General features: G+C 32.0%; 3 protein-coding genes and 1 non-coding gene across 6 annotated transcripts in view; 3 read left to right on the plus strand and 1 right to left on the minus strand.

Moving 5' to 3' along the window:
* The window catches only part of LOC102600508 (importin-5-like), a 5,678-nt gene extending 2,435 nt beyond the window's left edge, over positions 1 to 3,243 (plus strand). Inside the window, exons 6-18 of the mRNA XM_015311636.1 lie at positions 45 to 119; positions 231 to 297; positions 390 to 517; positions 590 to 646; positions 871 to 1,056; positions 1,152 to 1,244; positions 1,331 to 1,416; positions 1,503 to 1,569; positions 1,661 to 1,727; positions 1,799 to 1,935; positions 2,003 to 2,079; positions 2,302 to 2,368; positions 2,791 to 3,243. Coding sequence (XP_015167122.1) covers positions 45 to 119; positions 231 to 297; positions 390 to 517; positions 590 to 646; positions 871 to 1,056; positions 1,152 to 1,244; positions 1,331 to 1,416; positions 1,503 to 1,569; positions 1,661 to 1,727; positions 1,799 to 1,935; positions 2,003 to 2,079; positions 2,302 to 2,368; positions 2,791 to 3,108 — 1,425 coding nt within the window. The 3' untranslated portion in view covers positions 3,109 to 3,243. The remainder of the gene's footprint in view (positions 1 to 44; positions 120 to 230; positions 298 to 389; positions 518 to 589; positions 647 to 870; positions 1,057 to 1,151; positions 1,245 to 1,330; positions 1,417 to 1,502; positions 1,570 to 1,660; positions 1,728 to 1,798; positions 1,936 to 2,002; positions 2,080 to 2,301; positions 2,369 to 2,790) is intronic.
* A 1,475-nt stretch (positions 3,244 to 4,718) lies between these two features.
* Positions 4,719 to 4,836, minus strand: MIR8005B (microRNA MIR8005b). The gene has a single exon (NR_130375.1). It is a non-coding gene; the product is annotated as a microRNA MIR8005b (primary transcript).
* A 4,769-nt stretch (positions 4,837 to 9,605) lies between these two features.
* On the plus strand, positions 9,606 to 12,018 carry LOC107061800 (ethylene-responsive transcription factor RAP2-11). Its single transcript, XM_015311637.1, has 3 exons — positions 9,606 to 10,330; positions 11,773 to 11,881; positions 12,004 to 12,018. The coding sequence occupies exons 1-3, from the start codon at positions 9,627 to 9,629 to the stop codon at positions 12,016 to 12,018; spliced, it is 828 nt and encodes a 275-aa protein (XP_015167123.1). The 5' UTR covers positions 9,606 to 9,626.
* On the plus strand, positions 11,482 to 22,209 carry LOC102594587 (uncharacterized). Of its 3 annotated transcripts, none has more exons than XM_006354067.2 (8): positions 11,483 to 11,669; positions 14,107 to 14,191; positions 14,643 to 14,748; positions 16,635 to 16,814; positions 20,687 to 21,175; positions 21,322 to 21,390; positions 21,474 to 21,548; positions 21,936 to 22,209. In XM_006354067.2, exons 2-7 carry the CDS (start codon positions 14,144 to 14,146, stop codon positions 21,536 to 21,538), a joined length of 957 nt encoding a protein of 318 aa, XP_006354129.1. In that variant the 5' UTR covers positions 11,483 to 11,669; positions 14,107 to 14,143; the 3' UTR covers positions 21,539 to 21,548; positions 21,936 to 22,209. The 3 variants fall into 3 exon arrangements, with proteins under 3 accessions (XP_006354130.1, XP_006354129.1, XP_015167144.1); XM_015311658.1 differs by having other exon boundaries at positions 11,484 to 11,665; positions 14,012 to 14,191; XM_006354068.2 differs by lacking the exons at positions 21,474 to 21,548; positions 21,936 to 22,209 and having other exon boundaries at positions 11,482 to 11,665; positions 14,012 to 14,191; positions 21,257 to 21,339.
* The last annotated feature ends 259 nt before the right edge of the window (positions 22,210 to 22,468 follow it).

A 22,468-nucleotide genomic window follows, 5' to 3' on the forward strand; every position in this document is an offset into this window, starting at 1 on the left:
CAGGCAGAGGCCCTGGGATCAAATCTCTTCGCCACCCAAATTAAAAAGAATTTCCACGTGCTAATCAGTCAGAAATTCTTTCAAGATTGGTCTTTCTATATTTCTTGATCTCATTCCAGGTTGTCACACTTGGACTTCTCTCTTTTTCTTTCTTTCTACCCGTGCTTTTGATCGCGAACTGAAAATTTAACAAGTGGTTTCAATGGCCTAATGCTTGATAAATGATACAGACTGCTTCAATTTTATTTCCACTTTTGAAATTCCATTTCAAAGAGGTCAGGTTCCATACAGTTGAAGGTGAGATTTCTCAGGATTTCACATAGTTAATTTCTCCGTCTTTTATAACTATCTGATCACCGCCAAGACTTTTTAATTTGTAATGTTTATAGCGATGAAGCACCTTTTGCAATCTGCTAAACTGGCTGATGAGAAAGGGATTGCTCCAGGTGAAAGCCATTCGGATTTCAAGCAGTTTTCGGACAGTATAATACTGAATTTGGTGGAAGCTTTGCATGAGGTTTACTTTTAACATTAAGCTTCTTCTTTTTGGATAATGAGAAAGTAACACTTTGATTTCTATATAATGCAGGAGCTTGAAACAGAGATATATGCACATATGTTGAATACATTACGACTGTGCCTTCAGGTTCGTGATCTTTAAACACTGCTTATTTGTTTTGATCCAAAGTTTTCAGTGTTTCACTATGAGCTAGGTATGAAGTTTTTGGAACTGTTGCCTTTAAGTCTATTGCTTAAAATGTTCCATTAGTATCATCAAAGTGAGAAACTAGCAATGGTGACAAAAATCGAGTTAGAATGGCAAAATAGGATTTTTCAGGTTGTATATGGTCCTTGTGTTTCTTCTTTCAGATATGTGGACCACTTCTCAATGAAGATCAGCTTCGTCCAGTCGTGGATGAGATAAAGCATGTCATTACAGAAAATTTAAATAGCCAAGGAAAACTCACAGAGAGAGAAAAAACAGAAGACTTCGATGCTGAGGAAGCTGAATTGCTGAGAGGGGAAAAACATCAACAAGATCAAATATTTAAACTTGTATGTTCTATATTAAAACAGGAACTAAAGTGATACACTGTTGTCTTTATATATTCAAGCATTTTCGCTTTGGTTCTGCTGTTATTCTTGAACAGGCTGGTGGCATATTAGGTAGACTAATCGAATCATTCAAGGTTGTTTTCTTGCCTTACTTTGACGAGCTATCATTATATCTGATTCCGATGTGGGTAAGTTCATTGACACTATTGTAACATGACGTTAGTTTATCATTATTCATATCTAGCATATCTTATTGTTTCCGATTTTTGTTAAGGACAAAGAAATGACAAGTCTAGAGAGATGTACATCACTTTATATCTTTGGTGGTCTTGTGAAGCATTGCTCTGAAGCAGCTCTAAAGTGAGTTTAATTTATCTGTATGAGTTTTTCTTAAATTATTGGGGTGTCACCATTTTGATAAATCACTTACTTCCTATGCCAACTAGGTACTGTAATGAATTTCTACCTTTGCTTCTGAAATCAAGCAATGACGAAAACCCAGCAGTTAGACAGGTTTGGATCATCGTGATTGCTTACATTCCTGTTACTCAAGTTGGTTGCTCACAGTATGGTTTAACCAAAACACCAATGACTTCATGTTCAGAATGCTCTACATGGACTTGGGTTTTATGCAGAATATCATGGTTCTGTTTTCAAACCTTTTGTTAGAGGTATTAATATTGTTGAATGTGATACTTCTAATCAAGCAAGTGTTTTTGTTAACTTACGCGTTTATGTTCAGAGGCTATGTCACGGATCAATGTAGTGATAATGCATTTACGTGCTCGTGAACCTGAGAATGAACTTGCATATGATAGTGCTGTTTTTACCCTTGGTAAAATATTTCAGTTTCATCGAGAACTTATCGACTCAGCCCAGGTTTGTCCTTCTCAGAATCCCTAATGTTAAGTCTTGTTATAATTTCTGATTCTGAATCCTTGTGTAGGTCATTCCCATTTGGTTGAATTGCCTGCCTGTAAAAGGTGACTATGTTCATGGTCAACTATGTTCCATGGTTGAAAGGTATTGGATTTGTTTGCAAACTCTAATATATATCTTCATAAAATGCAGGATTATTTTATCCCACGTTTAGTTGAAAGTATTATGTAATCATAAGACTATTTATCCCACCATTTATACCTTAGTGATGTGATAAGTTATTTCATTCCGAAATAGTTGATGTCAGGATAACTTATTCCAAACCAAATGACCCATTAATGATTTATCAAATTTTCTCAATTTCAGGTCAGATAGAGAACTTTTGGGTACCAATTATGAACACTTCCCAAAAATTATGTCAATTTTTGCAGAGGTTAGTTCCATATCAGAATCTATAGATGCCAGTTTGAGTTGTTTATTTGCTCCTGATAAATATTAAATGAGATAAGTATTGAAAACATTCCTAAATTAGGTGTAAATTATTAATTTCATAATCGAACTATTGACAATCTTAAAAACACTCATTTCTTTGACTAACTAAACTTACACTTCTGATCTTGCAACATGACCGAAATACATCCCTAATTTAGGGGTGCTTTCAACACTCCTCTATGAAATGTGGCAGATCAAAGATGTATCTAAGTTTAATCTAGTCAAGTAGAGATGTGTTTTTAAGACTATCAATAATTCAAGAACGAAACGAACAATTTGTGTCAAGTTTAAGAGTGTTTTTGAATCAAACTAAAGACTTTTTTTATTCAATTTCGTATAGTTAATTTAGTTTCACTTTTTAAGGTTATATGTGGTGGAAAACATCTTGCTACAGAAGAAACAACAAAGTGTATGATTAATCTGTTGAGGAATCTTCTTAAAGAACTACCACCAGACACTTTGACATCAGCATGGTCATTGATATTGCCTCAGCAAGAAATGGAACTAAAAGCCATTTTATTTCCTGGAATACTTCATGTGGTACGTTTTCACAACAAAACATTTTGTATGCTTGACACTGATACCAATGAAAGCTCTCCCCCTTACTCTTTACCATCCAAAATTGTCAAACTTCTTGAGGAAGAACACCAGAAAAATAGTATTATTGTTCCACAAATGTAACTTATAAACCATAAATTGTATCTTTAATTAAGTTTTGTATCATTTAAGTATACAAGATGATACTATAGTTGATTTGTGGGGAATTGAATATGTAATTATCATTAGATTATCTATTTTATATCTTTTTACGATTTATCTATCCATTAGGAATTTCTTTATTTTAATTTTTCATAAGTTGAAATTCATATTGTGGCATATAATAATAATTATTTATTCAAATTAAACAAGTCAAACCTTAAGGACCTAAAATCTAAACCTGACGGCATAAACCATAAACCTTGAGGGGTCGTTTGGTGTGAAAGATAACTTTAAATAGTCCTGCGATTAAATTATAATGTCACTAAATTTGTTGTTTGATTGGCAATTTCGTGATAACTTATCTCGTGATTAATAATTAATACAAGGATAAATTATCCCTTCCCTTGGATGGTACAATAATCCCAAGACAATTTATCACGAGATAAAATGACTAAATGACAAAAATATCCCTTTAAATACTTTTTATACATTACTTTTCATATTCATGAACTGTATTTTTGTAAGCATATATGTTGTTCTTAAGATTTATTATTTTGAATATAACAAACCAAAAATTCAATAAAAAATAATATCAATATAACTTATCACATCATCACTAATTCCATCATAACTTGAATTCAAACCAAACGACTTCACCTTAGAGCCCAAAAAATAAACTCAAAACTCAAAATCATAAACCCTAAACCTTAAACCTTAGGCCTCAACCTTAAAGTCTAAACCATAAACCCAAAACTCAAAAGCTTGGGGCCTAAAACCTAAGATTTAGGATTTATGGTTTAGGATTTAGGATTTAGACTCTAAAATTTATATTTTAGGGGTTATAGTTTATAGTTTTGACTATAAGATTTAGGATTTAAGATTTATAATTTTAGAGTTTAGGCCTTATGGTTAAGTGTTTAGAGATTAAGATTTATAATTCATGTATAAATTAAACTATAGGGTTTAGACCCAAGGTTCATATGGTTTTATGATTTGTCAAAAGCCAATTTGAGGTCAATCTCTAAGCACAATTGAACCAAACCCATTTGAACCCAAAATAAATTTGAATGGATTGATCAACTTCGTGATTTTTTTCTACACTTTTGACTCTTCATCACCTTTCTACAATTACAATTGTTTCACAAATCCTTTTTTTAAAATCTTTCAAACATAATTATAAAAAATATCCATTCTATTTCCTAATCCCTTTCATAAAACAAATAATCAAAATAGCCTCAGAAGGAAGGCAGTAGTATAGTCGTAATCATGATTTTGATCATTAACGCAAAACTACTTCATCATCGGCAAAAATTAATAATAATTAAAAGAAACAAATAAACAATAATCGTTGTAATGCTTGAAAGTTTTGCAATTTACTTTATTCAAAAAAATTTACTATTGATTTTGATAATGTATTTCTCAAAATTGTTGTGTGAAACATAGGAGTAAAATTTTGACCAACAATAATTTTGACATAAGTAACATACATCTAAACTCTAAATTAGAAATAAATGAAGTGAGCATAATCTTTAGGACTTAAAACCTAAAACCTTTTTAAGTCATAAATCCTAAAACTTGATAACTTAAACCCAAAACTCTAAACCTTAAACTCTAAACCTTAAACCATAAAACTTAAATCATAAAAACTTAAATCCTAAAATTTATGATTTATGATTTACTATTTTAGATTTAGAATTTAAAATTTAGAGTTTACAGAATATGGTTAAGTGTTTAAAGTTTTATAGTATAAGATTTAGGCCTTAAAATTTTAACAACTAGGCCCTAAAATTTAATATTAAAAATACTGCATTTGAACATAGTAATAAATAATAATGTAGTACCCCAACGTCCAAATACACCACAAAAATTAGATGCAAAGGATAGCGAGGGGAACATTTTTTATAGCTTCACTTGCTAAAGTATCACACTATAAAAGTGTAATCCACAAAATATAATTAGCAAAGCATAGTATAATTAACAACATATTCAATAAAATCCTGCAAATCTACGTAAACCTTATCATTATCTCATAAAAAATAAAATAAAATATGAAAACAACTCAGTCCCTTAGATGTTCAATTAATTGCGATCATCTTCGCAAATCATTACAGGTCTGTAACTGTAAAAAATTAATCATCATTGTTGTTTTCATATACAATGATTAGAATAAAATATATATAAAAAATTTTGATGAACAAACTCAGTCCCTTAGATGTTCAATTTTTTGCGATCATTTTCGCAAATCATTACAGGTCTGTAACTGTAAAAAATTACTCATCATTGTTTATTCATCAAAAAAATTTAAAAAAAATTGTAGCTGCTCCAATTGTTCTCCACAGATTAAATTAAATGAAGAGAAAGATGAAAAAGGAACAACACACTTACTATTGCTTCAAGGGAACGAGTTGGTCAAAAATAAATTATTTCTTGCCAACCAGATTAAAGAAGCATATAACTCAAAATATATACACATACACACAAAAATAAATAAAATAAATTTGGAATTTAGAAGATATCACCATTGTTGAAGATTTCAATCTGCAGATTCAGAGGAAGGGTAATTGTTGTGTTATATTGCAGCTTAGTGGTTCTATTTATATAGTTGAGTGAGATGAAGCTAGGGTTTTGGGGAGTGGGCTTTTAACATGGTCATGAAGTCATGGCCCAAACGTATGAAGCCCATTTATTTTAAACCCTGTTGGGTTGTCTTTTAAGGGGTGGTTAGGTAGCTGGATAAGAACTTCATGTATTAATTTTCGTATAATTTATAGGCATAATACATAAACATGATTTTTAACTTGGTTTCAGCGGATAACTATGCCCTCCAACTTTGAGTATGCACAAGTAGACACTTAAACTTGTATAAAATTGAATAAGTAGACACACGTGTCTTACATGGCATAATGTATGTAGGATGTCATGTAGGACACAAAATTTCCATGTAGGGTGTCATGTAGGATAGATGTGTTTATTTGTTCAATCTTATACAAGTTTAAGTGTCTACTTATGCACATCCAAAGTTAAAGGTCATAGTTACCGGCTGACGTCAAGTTAAGGGTCATGTTTATGTATTATGCCTAATTTATATGATGTTTTGTAGGTCGATAACAAATATGTTATTTATGTATGAATAAATACGACGTTTGGTTGACAAAAATTTAATAAACTACATAACTAGTACATGTATAAGTTATGAGGGAATTTATGTATTGTTTTATTCAGGATAGAAGGTGAAATAATTATTGTGTATAACTAATACATCACTTACTAATACTTGCATAGAATATTAAATTGATTAACTCATGATTAATCTCTACATTACTAATAACTGTAACTAGCTATCAAACGACCCAAATGTGATATTATTTAGTACTTTGTTAGGTACAAATTTTGAGGTTATGTATAATTAACTAGCACTGCATATGGAGTATTATAGTATGCATAACTAATACACTCCCAAGTTAGATTGCTTGAAGTTCATGGGGTGAAAAATATACAAAATTCATACACCAAAAAAATAAATTTGTATATTTTAAGAAAGGGAAAATGGTTCGAAATATATCTGAACTTTGACCGAGATTGTTGTAACAATCCCAAACTTTGGGTAGGACCTATTACCCCTGAATTATTTAATAATATATTTTAAAAGATATATAAGTGTTCACGTGGACATCATAAATATTGCATCATAATAAATAGTAACTTGTTCAGTTGGACACTTATATATTTTTAAAATACACTATTAAATATTGCACGAGGATATTTGGTCCTGCCCAAAATTTGGAATTGTTACACTAATTTCGGTCAAAGTTCATATACAAAAGTTTAAGACCAAACCTTAGATACTTGGTCTAAGGGTTTCACATAAGTTAATTGGGAATTTCAGACATATAAAAAAGAATGCAACATTAAGTCCACCAATAAGGAATCGCAACGTATATGTTGTCTTTACTTTTGGAAATCGTTGTTGTCCTAAATTTCATTTGTTTTTCGTTGAAGAAGACATGTTATATAATATATACTATATCAACTTGACGTTATAAAAGGTAATCATTCTTCTTGGTACTTAAATTTAAAGGGTCATTAACATAATAATCCTAAATTTTGGATTTATATTTATGTTTAGGCATGTAATACACCATCTTATAACTAGCAAGATTTGTGAATTGATGTGACATTTCTCCATTTTAAGGCATCTTTCAACTCAAATAGATCCCCAATTTAGTACTATATATTCCCAACTACTTTTCCTTTTGAGTCGAGCGTTTAACAAATTCCATTTATACTTTGTAGTATAATTCCCAACTAACACAAAAGCTCCCATGTTTTTCGTATATGTGGAGCTACAATTTTGAGTTCATAGGTTCTGAATTAAAAAAAAAAATTTATTCAGTAAATTTTTAAATGTAAATACATAATATAATTTGAAACTATCGAATTCTAATAAACTTGTAGCCCTAGATTAGAAACCTAGTAGGTTTAGTTGTTGTTGTTCAAGTTATAAAATGAAGCGTGCAACCAAAAGATTCTAATATTGTACCTACTATAGTCTCCATGAAACTAACATTATACTTATTGGATGATTTTTTATTTTTTATTTTGAAATTTTTTTAGAAGTATGATATGTATCCAAATGGCAGATTTTAGATAACCAAATTATTTAAGAAAATGATGAAAAAGTAAAATATAAATAGCAGGCCAGGTTCGTGATTGCAACTTAGTTTTATGGTTGACACATTACAAAGTTGTCCTAATTAATCTACCAAATATTATGCTATTTTTTGTCAATAACTAGACCATATTTGACTTTTATTTCTTTTAATAGTAATAATAGTTATTATTATAATTATACTATACATTTTGTACTTTGTGACATGGTATCTAGAATCATGTACTGCCTAGCATGTCTCAAATTTTTTATGTTTCTCCCTTGTGAAATCTTTAAAATGATAATTTTAGAAGATTTTATGTAATTTTTATTATTAATTTTCATCTTTAGTTGAGTGAGTCAATCTTTTTTTTTTGTTTTGGATATTCATATTAATATTTTCTTGAAACGAAAGTAAAAATTGAGACATTAAAAAAGGTATAGCCATTTGATATTTGGTATTTATCACTCTAACTAATTCAGATTTACATATCGTTTAAGATTCATTAACGAGGAAAATACTTGTATTTAATTAAAGACAAAAGATATTATGTTCATTTTATTTTATTTCTATTCATGTATTCAACGAAAGGTAAGATCACTCCTTGTCAAGATAAACATAGGATATCAATATGTGCTTTTTGCGGACATCAAAAATTAGTTTTAGCGACAATTATTAGTGACAATAGCTTAATTGTCATTTTTAGCACTAACACTATTTTTTAAATGTCTCTACAATCTATAGCAATATTGAATCCAATGACAATTAACTAATGACGATAAAGACTTTAACACTCGTTAATGTGTATATTTATTATTGCTAAAGCTATTTTTATTCTAGTGTCATGGTTTACAAAATTGACAAAATGTGCCTTTTAAGGATAATAAATAGGACTTAAATACATACAATGTCATCATGAGTTCATGACTAGAACTTAAGAAAAAAGAAAAAAAAATCCATATACCCTTTATTAATTAGACATATAGTAGTTGATATGTTAGGTATTTTCATAATCCAAAATATTAATTATTATTGTTATTATATATATAAAAAGAAAAGAATCTCTATGAGATAAAATGCCAAAAACTAAGGCATCATTTCCCACCCCTTTTAACCAAAAAGACAAAGAACGTGCATAAGTGTGAGACTTGGAGCAAAAATATAGCAAATATAACAAACTAACAAACACACACAACGAACATTAAAATAATTTTAAACAAATATAATTTGGTTTAATCATTCATCTTAAACAAGTCATTTTTCCTTCATGACATAACATATTCCCACATCTTCTCTCCACAACACACATTTTCTTTTTGCTTCCATCCCGTGTTCGATATCTGTATTAAATCATCCATTAATTCAGATTCACGTTAAGTACAACTCATCTAAGTAGAAAATAAAAGACCCCTATAAGTATTTCCCCCCCTATTTTCAGTGCTCGAACACGAAACTCCTGATTAATAGTAGAACGATCTTATTATCCATCCCATCACAACACACAATTTTTTTTTGTTTCCTTCGGTATTGATTCAGATTCACACTATATAAAACTCAACGGAGAAACGTAGGATCCGCATAAGATTTTTTTTCTTCTATTTTCAGTGTTCGAACACAAAACTCCCAATTAATATTAGAACGATCTTATCCATCCCACCAGAACTCTATGTGGTTCACGCACTTCGAAATTTCAGTCAACTAATAAAAGAACAAGAAAATGAAGACAAGGCTCTCCATAAACTCCAAAGACTTATATAAACAACCTTAACATTGTCTCATTTTGTTTAAACATCTCTCTATTTCCTCTCCTATTAGTCCTTTTAACATCTTTTCCCCCTTCTTAACTTCCATATGGAACAACAACAACTACATAATTCCATCAAAAAATGTAGTCCTAAAGTTCAAAAACAGAGAAAATTTGTTGGTGTAAGACAAAGACCTTCTGGAAAATGGGTTGCAGAGATAAAAAACACAACACAAAAGATCAGGATGTGGCTTGGAACGTTTGATTCTGCTGAAGAAGCTGCTCGCGCTTATGATGAGGCTGCTTGTCTTCTCCGAGGATCAAATGCTCGAACGAATTTCCATAATCATGCCCCTCCCATTAATCCTGCTGTTTCTATGAAAATTAGAAACCTCATCAACCATAAGAAAAGCCTCAACAAAAGTACTAGTAGTACCAGTACTATTTCGACTTCAACAACTACTCATCAAGAAACTGCATTATCTAATGATGATGCATATAAGCCGGATTTGAACTTCTATATGGCTGAAATTGATCGAGTAGGATCTTCAAATTTCGATCATACATCAACATTTACAAATGATTTTGATACAATTCTTCTAGATGATGAAAATGTTGATAACTTTCATGACGTACCAAAGGAGATTCTTGAAGATCATTCTCAGATACCTGAATTTGAAAATATGAAAGTTGAAAGACAAATATCAGCATCACTATATGCTATGAATGGAGTGAATGAATATTGGGACAATTTTCATGATGGTAATAATAATGATGCTACTTATTGGGATCTCCCTATGCTCTATCAAATGTTTTGTCCAAGTTAGAAATTGCTCCGACTCTTTAAAGATATATCGTTTGGTTGTATGTTGGATTTATCAAAAGCTATACATATTCAGAGGATTCGATACTTTCAGAAGGTCTAAGTTAGGATTGTTTTAGGCCTTTCTCAAATCTATTATCAAATCAAGCTATACTCAATGAATTTCAAAGTTATTGAGCATTTTTAATATATATTTTTTTGGGTACATTAGAAATAATATAATATTTCATAAGCTATGTTGTTTAAATCTATCGAGGAAAAAAAAAACTCCATATTTTTTATCGTTCTTTCCCATACTAACAAAGCTTTATCATGTATGTGACCTTCGTTTTGCCAGAAAGGCAATACGTTAGTTTGTCTCTTTAGGTGTGTACAATATTCATATTGTTAAACTTAAATAAGTATTTACAATCTTCAATAATAACGATAAGAAGGTGATGTTTTATATAAAATTATCTGCACGTCAATTATTTTTATTGAAGAGTTATCTTGATTATTAGAATTACTAATATTTAATGCTCCTCCCAAATAAATAGAATAATTTTGTGTCTAGAAGTCTAATGATAATGGACTACTTTACACTTATTTTTTTTCTCCCATTAACTTGGAAAAGATTCAAAAGCCAACTTAAATAAAAAAACAACAGCAAAAATAAGTTATAAAACTAGAAACCCATATATCAAATTAAAAATTATTTTATTATAAAGAAAAGAAAAAAGTATTCCTATATACTCTTTAAGCCCCAATTTTATTTTAAAAAAAAAAAATACACTTTTCACTAAAGTTTAATAATAGACCACAAGTATTTTCCTTTATTAGCCCATCAAGAAATAAAAGTTGTTCAAATTTCCAAAAAAGCACCTATAATAATTAACTAAACATAACTATCAAATAATTTGATGCAGTGTATGAGTCTGCTTCTTTCTTAATCAGAATTCTCATATTCAAGTTTTAGGTATAAAATAAATTTGCGTATAGTAGCGTTTCCACTGAATGGAATCCTACATGACACGAAATCCTACGTAAACGAATTCAGATTAGTCAGACTCTAATGAGGGACAGGAATCTAATTATTTTTTTTTACTACTAAAAGGGGAAAAAGAAAAATAGAAAATAAATAATAAGAGTGGAATTACAGGAGGGAAAACCACCAAAGAGAGTCTCATGTAATGGCGAAATAGCCACGTCATCACTTGTTACCTTTCCCTTTCTTCAATAAAAAGAAACTTCTTTTGAATCAAAATCCTTATACAACTCTTGTTCTGCTTCTTTCAATTCACTCAAAAGACTTCCAATTGCATATAATTGTGAAAATTTACTCAAGTAGGTTGTTCTGCTTAAGTTATTGTACTTATTGTGTAGTTTGATGTATTTACAGTTTGGTTCTTGATACTGTGTTTATTCAATTGATTGCCGTTTGTTTTCTGCAGTTTAATGCTTTTTGATTTGTGGGGTTTAGTTTTCTTGAAGTTATTTCGTTCTATTTTGTTTAAAGTTTGGTTCTTGACAGTTGATACTGTGTTTGTTCAATTGATTTCGGTTTGTTTGCTGCAGTTTAATGCTTTCTGATTTGTGGGGTTTAGTTATCTGGAAGTTATTTTGTTTAAAGTTTGGTTCTTGATACTGTGTCTATTCAATTGATTTCAGTTTGTTTTCTGCAGTTTAATGCTTTCTGATTTGTGTGGTTTTGTTTTGTTGAAGTTATGTTATTCTACTTTACTTAAAGTTTGTTTTTTGATAGTTGATACTGTATTTGTTCAATTGATTTCAGTTTGTTTGCTGCAGTTTAATGCTTTCTGATTTGTGGGTTTAGTTTTCTTGAAGTTATTTTGTTCTATTTTGATGTATTTAAAGTTTGGTTCTTGATAGTTGATACTGTGTTTGTTCAATTGATTTCGGTTCGTTTTGTGCAGTTTACTGCTTTCTGATTTGTGGGGTTTAGTTTTCTTGAAGTTATTTTGTTCTATTTTGTTTAAAGTTTGGTTCTTGATAGTTGATACTGTGTTTGTTCAATTGATTTCGGTTTGTTTGCTGCAGTGTAATGCCTTTTGATTTGTGGGGTTTAGTTTTCTTGAAGTTATTTTGTTCTATTCTGATGTATTAATAGTTTGGTTTCGTGGTTGTATTTTCTTCAATTGATTATCAGTTTGTTTGTCAAGTTTAATGCTTTCTTATTTATTGGGTTTCTGTTTTCTTTTAAATTGTGATGTATAAGGTTCGAATTGTTGAATTAAGGTAGTATGTAGTTCACCATCCGAAGCAGAGCTGGGTAGTACCGAGGCCTTCGGCAAATTACACTCGTTATGGTTAAAATTCTTTTTTTATGTACATATAGTAGATTTGCTTTCCATTAGTACTTTCATTTGCTTCACTTGAGCCGAGGGTCTTTCCGAAACAACCTCTCTACCTCCAAGAGGTAGGGGTAAGGTTTGTGTACACTCTACCCTCCCTAAACCCCACTTTGTGTGATTTCACTGGGTATATTGTTGTATATACAGTAGATATTGAATCCCTTTGGCCAATTTGTGTGTTTACTTCTTCATATTTTGAACTCTCTTAGTGAAAATCCTAGCTCCGTCACGAGTTTGCATATCATCATGGTATGGTTTTATATGCGTGTGTGTTTTATGTGTAAACAAAGGAGAAACAAATTGTAGTAACTGGTTCTATTATTTTGAGGTTCTACTGATTAGTAAGATGTTAGTTGAGCTTCATCTGGGTTTCCTAAAAACCTTGCTGGCAATGAAGCCAGGCTGAAATCCTCTCATTCACTCCATTTTTTAATTTGTTGTTGTTGTACTTGTTATCGTTTAAGCTCATCACTACTTATCCCCTGCATAGACCCTCTTCCCCTTCTCAATGACCTGTTGCTCCAGGGTTCATCAGCTTGACTAGTTTCAATTGCATCTCTTTTCTGTCTTTCCATAAGAAGTAGCACGAAATTTCTGAATATTTACCCTAGGAGGTGAGTTCTGCATCCTTTATTTATGTATTTGCTATCTTAATGCCATTTCAGTTTGGTTCTTGAAACTATGTTTGCTCCATTGATTTCAGTTCGTTTTGTGCAGTTTAATGCTTTCTGATTACTTGTATTTTTTTCCGTTTTCTTGAAGTTATTTTGCTCTATGTTGCTGTATTTCAGTTTGGTTCGTGATTGTATTTTGTTCAATTGATAATCAGTTTGTTTGTCCAATTTATTGCTCTTGATATTTCTGGGTTTCATGTATTCTTTGAGTGTCTCTTTTCAATTGTGATGATCACAATATGTTGTTCGCATATAACTTCGGTGGGGTTTTATATATGTTTGTTCTATGTGTAAACAAAGGAAAAAACAAACTGTAATAAACAAGTACTTATTTCGAGTTTATACTGACTAGTAAGATGTTAGTTGAGCTTCTTCTGAGTTGCCTGAAAACCTCGCAAGAAATGAGGACATAGGCTGAAGATCCTCTCATATCACTCCAACTTTTTATTTCTTGTTGTTGTACTTGTTAGCATTTAAGCTCATCATTTCTTTTATCCTACATAGCCACTATTCCCTTTATGACCTGTTGCTCTAGTGCTCATCAATTTGACTGCTTTGGTGAATTTTGTCAGTCCCTGCATCCTCGTTTAAATTTCTCTTGTTGAGTATGCGGTTTGCTAATCTGAGCTCATTTTTCAATGAAGCTGGATAATAGGTATAAGCGACTACCTTTTTGAATCATACTCATTGATGGTGCATGTAAGCTGGGGTGTACATTTCTACTGAAAAATTGGTACAGAGCTTTATTGCAATAGTTCGAAGTTGGGGCCTTAAAAATGTCGAGCGGAGATGGCCCTAAAGTCTCTTGTGAAGAAATACAAATGGTATGCTTTCAATCTTTTTTAGATGAGTTGTGATCTTCCACATGTTACTTTATCTTTGGTTAGCTTTGTGCTCATTTATTAATCATTCTTCAAGAAACACAATTATCACTTCTCTAAAACACCAAGAATTTGTACTCGGTCCTCTTCCCCATTGCATGGAAAAATGTTTTACTGGCTCATTGATGATAATATTCAACAAATAAAATCCTTGGACTTTGTCTCCTTAGAGCATCTCTTTGGTTTTTTTTACATCAAAGAAATGGTTTTATTTTATGTTTATATTTCAGTGAACCTTTATAGAATGTTATCACTAATAACATGGAATTCAACCAATACCAAAAAAAAAGAAGCTTGGTTATCCTACTTAGATGATCACCAGCTGTTCCAAATTGAATGATCACGAGATCTGCACATAGATGTGTGAAAAGATGATGCTTGTTTTGAATTTCAGGTGCAAAATCGGATTGAGTACTGTCTTCGGCAATACATGAGTCGGAAAGAAGTTGTGAACACTCTCTTCATCCAGGACAACATAGAGCCTACATTTACTGAACTCGGTATGTTATATATTTTCAAGGCATACACTTACTTCCTCCATGTAATGTGGAGTGAGGACTTAACTTGGCAATTCCTGCAACACAGGTTTCAAAAGAGATTCAAATAAGGATCACAAAGCTTTTAATGGTTAATAATGGCTGCCAATATTTCTCACACTTCCTGAAAATAGCAGATACATTATCAAACAATTGAATGTACATAGAAAGTTCCAATCATAAATTATCAAAAAGAGTTTCTTTTGCCCATGAGTTTTAGCTCTCTATCACACAGCCGATGCTCTCTGCCAAATAATTAAAAAAAAAAATCTGACTGCCCTTCTCTGTTTGTGTGCCGTTTTTTAGCTGTCACTGTTGTCTCCTTTCTATCTCTAACTTTTACAGTAGAATGCTTCTTTTGCTGATGAATAATTGTATGAATGCATATGTAAATATTCTTGAACAGTTGTATCTACTCTCTAACACTTAGTTATCGGTGATCGGTGAGGGTTCTATTCCCTTTGTAATCCCCTCCCCCATTTCCCCTTTAATATAACGACTAATAAAAACACATATATCAAATTAGAGGAAAGTTAGTGGCCATACTAATCTTTTTTCAGTTTTTAAGATAAGTCTATTTCACAAATATTGCTATACTTTTTTCAATTTTGAAGATCATTCTTTTCACAAATATTGCTATTAACAGCTTCCTAAGCTTAACACTATTTTGAAGTATCAAGGATTCGAAGAAATTAATTTTCACAAATTCAGATTGCTATTAATAGCTTTACTAACATATTTTTGACTTTTTGTGTTAGATGTATATGTATGCTAGTGAGGCCATTTAAAACACATAATCAGTGGAATGTTAATCTGTGTCCATCCAAATAACTGCTGATGAATAATTGTATGAATGCATATGTGAATACAGTGAGTCATTGCTTCTGTCTACCTTAGTTATGGATTCATTCTTTAAAGGGAAAAAGGTCAAATTTTTCCTGTATTATCTGAAATTGAGCAACTTTGTCCTTTACTTAATTTTGGTCTAATATTATCCTTGTCGGTAGGAACAAGTCTTCAATTTCTTCTTTCTCGTTAAAAAAAAGACTTTTTCGAGATGGTAGCAAGTTTGTAATAAATTCATAAAAAGGCTGTGAAACCACAGTTACAGATAAAAGAAAGCAAAAACTGCTAAACTAGAAGAAAGTATCTACTGAAAACTGCTGAAAAAGACTATAGAGACTCGTAAGACTTGTAGAAGAATCTCAGTGTCTTCTATGTATTCTTTTTAAAACCAAAAATGAGAAAACAAAATATAACTTAGGTTTCATCTTTTGGACTGGGTTGCTTAAATTTGGTTTTCTGGTCTAGGATGCTATTTTGCATCTGTTGAACTTTCCAGAACAGTAATAAGAGTTTGAAGTAATATTTCAGAATTGGATCTTTCCTACATTTAAAAAGTACTTCTATAAAGTTCAGCTCAGAACTTTTGACTTCCTTTGAACTTGACATTTCTGTAAATTTGATCACTTCTAATTATCTGAACTCATCAGTGGGAGTAATGCTGCTACCTTTGCCAGATACCTGTGTCATTCTAGAAGCAATTGAAGTTATTTTTTACTATCCGTTTTGTTCCTCTGCTTATGAATGTACTCATGAGCATTTGCAGCTCTAGTAGGTATATTATCATGAAACTGATTTGAGGAAAGATGATATTAATACTAATGTGAAGCGAATAGTGCTTCTAATGAGCTGTTTTGTATAACATGTAAATATACTGTATGTTCTCTCTTCTGTTTTATTTTGTCCTTGTTTCCAGTATTGCCTACAGGCGAGTAGCAATTTACAGCTTTTATGTGGTTCTGGTTTCCCAACTCTTTTAACATTATGATGTTCTCGCTGTTTTTCAGTTTGGCAGAAACTAGAAGAAGAAAATCAGGAATTTTTCCAAGCATATTACCTGAAGCTGATGGTGAAAGAGCAAATAATTGAATTCAACAGGTTGCTTTCGGAACAGGTGAAGATGACGCAGCAAGTTCCAAGTGCAATTGCTTCTCTACCTATGTCTAATGGGTGTAATATTATGCCAAGTAAGATGGATACTTAGTGAACCTTTTTGCATTTAGGTCTCATGCATCAATCAGTATCTTGTCACTGAGTAGCTACAAAAAGCACTTGTGTAATTGGGTAGTTCATGTTCAGTTTGTGCATATACTAAGTAGCATCCAACTTCTTAACTAGATGACTTTACCTCAAAGTGTCGCGTACACCAGAACTGCACTTAAACCTAATCGGTTGGCAGACTCTTCCATTTGGTCTGCAATCAAATGCCTGCTTTGTCTCAGTATATCTGATGCTGTTGATGTGGTTGCATTCATTTACATGTGGTTTATGCTAATTACGTGAGATACATCCAGAAGCCTCTAGTTTCATCTTCTTTGTATAGTTTTAAACTTCATTGTCTTACTACGAGGAGTTCCCACCTGTCCTCATTCCTTTCAGATACTCTCTTTCATTTGCCTCCACCGTACTTAAAATTTTCATTCCAGTACCTGATGTTTCATCTCTGCTACATTGGATGTTGTTTGCAGATTTTTAAACTATGCACATCATTGTAGAACAGTGACTTTTAACATTTTGATAAATTTTTTTGCATGTCAGTATCTTCCTTTATGTTCATGTTTATATCAAGCAGACACAGTTATCGTGAGGGTGGAAGTGGTTTCTGTACCATTTTCCTTTTACTGTAACTTCTGAAGTTGATTTGTCATCCATTATTGATATGTTAATGAGAGTCTTTGATGCATGTCTTTCCTGATATCACACTTGTCATTTTTGCGTTAACATGTCTAATCTCTTTTCTGTATATCTGGCTTTATGATCTTCGATGATGCAAACACTTTTCCCTCTAGCATTTGCACTTTACTTAATTCCTACTAAGACAGTCTTATACTTTTCTATGCTGAAAGATGCTTAAAGGGTTTTTTATGGTTGATTATTTTCTAATACCCATTGGTGGTTAATTTTTTCACCTTGAGGTTGTATTGGGAAAGGTATAATCATCTGTGATATTGGTAAAAAGCCAGCAAGCACAGTATTTTTATGCTTTACTGAAAGAATTCATGAGAAGAATCAGCACTCTTCTCTTTATTTTAGTCTGAGGTTCCAAATATGAAATTGCCTACTCATATAGTGATTCCTTTTATTTTAGTTTAGGGGCATGCGTGATGCGCGTGTACACCAATATGATTTTGTATTACATTGTAAATACATTTGACTTATAAAATAAATTTAAAATGAGAAAAAGTGTGAGTTTCAGAAGTTATAAAAGTTGATCTTGTTTAACTAACTCAATAAAAAAAGCTCTATCTCACAAAAGTCTTCTTATTGTTATTTCAATACTACATTATATGTGGTCAATTTAGTAGCATTGTAGTACTATTTCAAAAAAAAAAAAAAACTATTTCAAAAAAATTTAGTAGCATTGTAGTAGAATGTATTGACTTATAGTTGCATTACTCATAATTTTATTTTGTCTTTTTATTACATATAGACTTCTTTAGAAAACACAATAGAAAGATAAGCTGAAATAGCTAGCTTGCACAATTCAAACAAGATGAAATAATAAATTTAACAATAGAAAGCTTCACAGACCTTAAGAGAAGAGTATCAATAACTTTCTTCAGGCATTGATTTTTTTTTCAACATTGTAAAACTGCTTTTGATGTTATTTACTAATTATTTGTACCAAATAAACTACAAAGGTAGTGTGAAATCTACACCTTAATTATTTTTTTTTTGAATCAAGAGTTTCATTTTTATGAGAAAACAACGTCCTGTGTAGGTGTCTTCATCCTTCATACAATATCTTCAAGCATATGTAACTTTACAAAGAATTTTTATTTCATAATCTAATCCAAATCTTCTCTATTAAAGCACAAAATTACAAAAGGAAAAACTTTTGACAAATAATTCAAATAATTGCAACCCAACAAATCTATTATTAAATACGAAGCTAGAAAATAAAGCACAAATATATACAAAATAAAAAAGGTACTTTCAGCAAGATGTATGGAATATTAGTAAGAAGTATATAAATCACAAATAATATTACAATCCATCCTAAAAGAACTATAATCATATAAACCCAAAATATAACTAAGAATATCAATACAAGAATTATGTGATTACTGTCGGCGTATTTATGATACCCAAATAAAAGGCTCATACCATTATCAAAACCATAACGTGTTTTTCCCCCGACGTTTTCATCAAAAAGCAATATAATGCTTGAACTCAAAATTCGATAGTATTCTGTAACTGAAACCCAAAAGGAGGAAATATATAGGGAGTTGTACAAGTTGTGAATGTAGAACTCATGAAAAGCCTTTACATTGAGTTTGATAGACCGTGTGATAATGTGATTGACTATCAATCTTTTTTAGTGCAAATTTATAGAATATTGTAAAGAAAATGAAAAGGTGATGTGAAAAGGTTATTACTTTTTTTTTTTTTGATAAGGTAAAGGTTTATTGACTAAGTACCAAGAAGGTACCGAAACGGAACATTAAGATTGAAACAATTGCATGTAATAACTAAGCAATTGAAACATGTATTAATTGTGGGAGTATGAAACAATTTTTTACATTCAGATTCAATGTACACAGAAGACGTTTTATGTTTAGATTTTTTTTTTTTTATGTGATAGCAAAGTTGTTATCAATTATTTATGGGCATTTTCGTAGTCATGGAGGTTTCCTACTTTTAGTATTGTATGATGATGATGATTATTATTTTTTTTTTCTTGAAAAAGCTATGTATATAGTTATTTCGTCTCTAATGTGTTCCACACGTGCAAGTGTTAATTCTCCTACAACTCCCCTTACAATGTTGTATTCCGTTCTTAAGAAAAGAGATTTTCACATACTGCCAGTATGATACTGGGGCCAGTGTTAGTTGGGCGCTAATGTAGGAGGAATGCCAGATGTAGTGTTCATGGGTATGGAACTATGTATTGTTAGAATGTCAAGTGTTAGCTTTAGAATAGTGTTAAAGAATGAGATGATAATTTTGTTGTCCAACGTCAAACAAGTACTATGTAAGTCTTGGGTTTGACACCAATAAGTTGGTGTCTTGTATTCCATTATCGTTAAGTCTTCAATGTCTTATCTTCTATTTTTATTTTTCCACTTGGTACCAAGGCAGCACTATGTTCCTATGTTCCTTTCTGGCAACCATTCTGGCATCAGCTCACCTTTTTCTGATGAATGTTCTGGTGATACCACACCTCTTTATGGTGACTGTTCTAGTAGTGCCATGCCTTTCTGGGTGACCGTTTCAAGGACGCTGCGTCTCTTGTGCTGACGATTTCTAGTATTTGCATCTTTCTGGCCATTGTTTTGAGCAACATCTTTTCTGCTGAGTTAACGGAGACCAGAGCTGTTCAGCCAGATTTTCTGGTCAAAAGATTTAGCTGTACCTGTATAAGACGGAAGAGAAGACGTAGCACATGAGATGTTGCTCCTCTTATGTCGAGAGAAGAATACTGAATTTTTGATTGAGTAGAGAAGGATTTTGCATTTAAGGAATAACCTCTTACCCCTTACTTCTTTGGTGCATCCATGAGGTTCCCCACTTGTATAGAAGTTTGGGTGCCTTTCGGAGAAAGCCATATCATCACTGTTTAGTTTACCTCTTGTATAAGGGCAATTGTTGTTCTTGTTCTTTTGAATGAGATTTATTACATTATCAAAAAGATTTAGCTTAGTTTGTCTGATCTTTTCTGCAACAAGCATGACGAGCATCGTTTTCAGTATGGAGCCTGCCACTAAGCTTTTGTCTAGACTTATCCTTATCTTCATTGCCTTCTATTTGCTTGTTACCTGTGTTCTTGCTAGAACCTGCATTTGAGAAGCTGTGTTGTTGTCTCTAGTTAATGTTAAGTTTTCTTGCCTTACTGCAGTGCATCAAAGTTCAACTTGTGGTGCTGCGGAAAATGTTGGAACTGCTGCAAAGCCTAATGGCATGCACGAACCTGTACATGCTGATAGACCCAATGCATTCAGTAACAGCAGCTCATCTGTTCTCTCTTGCATGCAAACAACAATTGATATTCCTTCTCAAAGCAGGAAAATTGATGGTCCTCCTAGTATGTTTTTGGGCCAGCCCTCTAACATGGGGATGAGACAAACAATGGATGGGAGGATTATTAAGACAGAACCTATCTATGGTGGCAATTCTCCGTTTGCCTTTGGTCCTCATGGCACTTACTTGGAGTCACGTTCTGCAATGGGCGATGCATCTGTTTCATCGTTTAGTAGTGTGGAGTCGAACACACAACCTCTTAATGAACCTCTTCTGGATGCTGACACTTCTTCGTTTGGATATCTAGGGGATATACCTCAAAATTTTGGTTTCTCAGACTTGACTGTTGATTTCACTAATAGTTCTGGTATGTGTCTTCCTCTCCCTATTTTCTCCGTAATTTCACCAAGCATCTCTGGATTCGTCTTTTTCACTTTCAACGTTTCAGGTATTAAAATGAGCTGGTATTGATGCTAATCAGGCATACTTTATATTCGTTTTGACCATGTTCAGATATATTAGGGAGCTACTCTAGGACTCCCTTTCTAGCAACAGATACTGGCAACTTGCTCGATTCAAATGGTAGGTGGATATTCCCAAAGTAAGACTTCTGTACTTTTTTGTCATTCTCTTTGGATAACCAATATCATGTCTTTGACTTTCAGGAGGCATTGAGAGGTTAACCAATCCATCAGAGAAATTGAGATACACTAATTTCAGTGGAGATTGATTGTGTATAGGTAACTTTCTCCATCTTATAAGATTCATCAGAGTTGTAATACTTACTTTTGGTTCCATTTTGATGACGATTTTGAGTGGACATAATGTTTAAGATATTAATTTTGTTTTATGGTGCTAGTAGCACATGCATCGGTTCATAGGTGCAACATGATGATTGAAGGTGTAAAAAGGAATGAGATAGACCAATACTATATAGAATATTCATTGTAGAGAACTCATGTGCTTGGTTTTCCAACACACATGTGAGAATTATGATCTTCTTTCGTTCATTCCTTCACGTCTCGTTGAAGGAGGACTTGGTATAAGGATGAAGTAGGTGTGGTTTTTGTGCCAATTGATGGATGTTTCTTTCAGAAATGACTCACTGTTGATGTTTCTCACTGCAGATTCGATCAAAACACATACACGACGATAGCTTTTGTATATTGCTGGCTGCTCAAGTGGTTTAGAATAATTGGATTTTCTGGTATTGTAGGTTGAGGTTGTCATCATGGAGAATAATTCAAACATGAAAGATTTCAGTAGAGATCTTTGTACAAAGAGTTAAATGTGATTTAGAACATTGTTATTTTATCCACGTATAGCATACTGTCTGATTTTTAGTGTAACTATGAAACAGTATTGAAGTTTTAGTGCATATCGGACCTGAAAATTTCAGCATTTATTTTTATTTTTTACCATTTCGTAGAAGCTCCTTGACGATTCGAACTCACAACCTTAGGGTCGGAGGTGGAGGGTGCTTAAAATATGAAAAATATTCCTCTTTCATGGTTGTGATTTCATCTACTGACAAGTTATCTCATCTTGCAAGATCCACACAAGTCATTTAAAGAAATAATGTTCATATGTCAATACAATAGATCCATCCAAAGAGGTTCTTTTGATGTACAACCACAACTTTTTAACAAATAAAAAAAGG

This window comes from Solanum tuberosum, unplaced genomic scaffold, assembly GCF_000226075.1.
Source record: "Solanum tuberosum cultivar DM 1-3 516 R44 unplaced genomic scaffold, SolTub_3.0 scf00172, whole genome shotgun sequence".
Taxonomy (NCBI): Eukaryota; Viridiplantae; Streptophyta; class Magnoliopsida; order Solanales; family Solanaceae; genus Solanum; species Solanum tuberosum.

What these genes read in the sequence shown, in the direction of transcription:
- LOC107061800 (XM_015311637.1), top strand. Translation starts at nt 9,627, where the DNA reads ATGGAACAACAACAACTACATAATTCCATCAAAAAATGTAGTCCTAAA. An exon ending in CTCCCTATGCTCTATCAAAT is followed by an intron (nt 10,331 to 11,772) that starts GTTTTGTCCAAG and finishes TGTTTTCTGCAG; the next exon opens with TTTAATGCTTTTTGATTTGT.
- LOC102594587 (XM_006354067.2), top strand. Translation starts at nt 14,144, where the DNA reads ATGTCGAGCGGAGATGGCCCTAAAGTCTCTTGTGAAGAAATACAAATG. An exon ending in TGGGTGTAATATTATGCCAA is followed by an intron (nt 16,815 to 20,686) that starts GTAAGATGGATA and finishes GCCTTACTGCAG; the next exon opens with TGCATCAAAGTTCAACTTGT. An exon ending in TGATTTCACTAATAGTTCTG is followed by an intron (nt 21,176 to 21,321) that starts GTATGTGTCTTC and finishes GACCATGTTCAG; the next exon opens with ATATATTAGGGAGCTACTCT.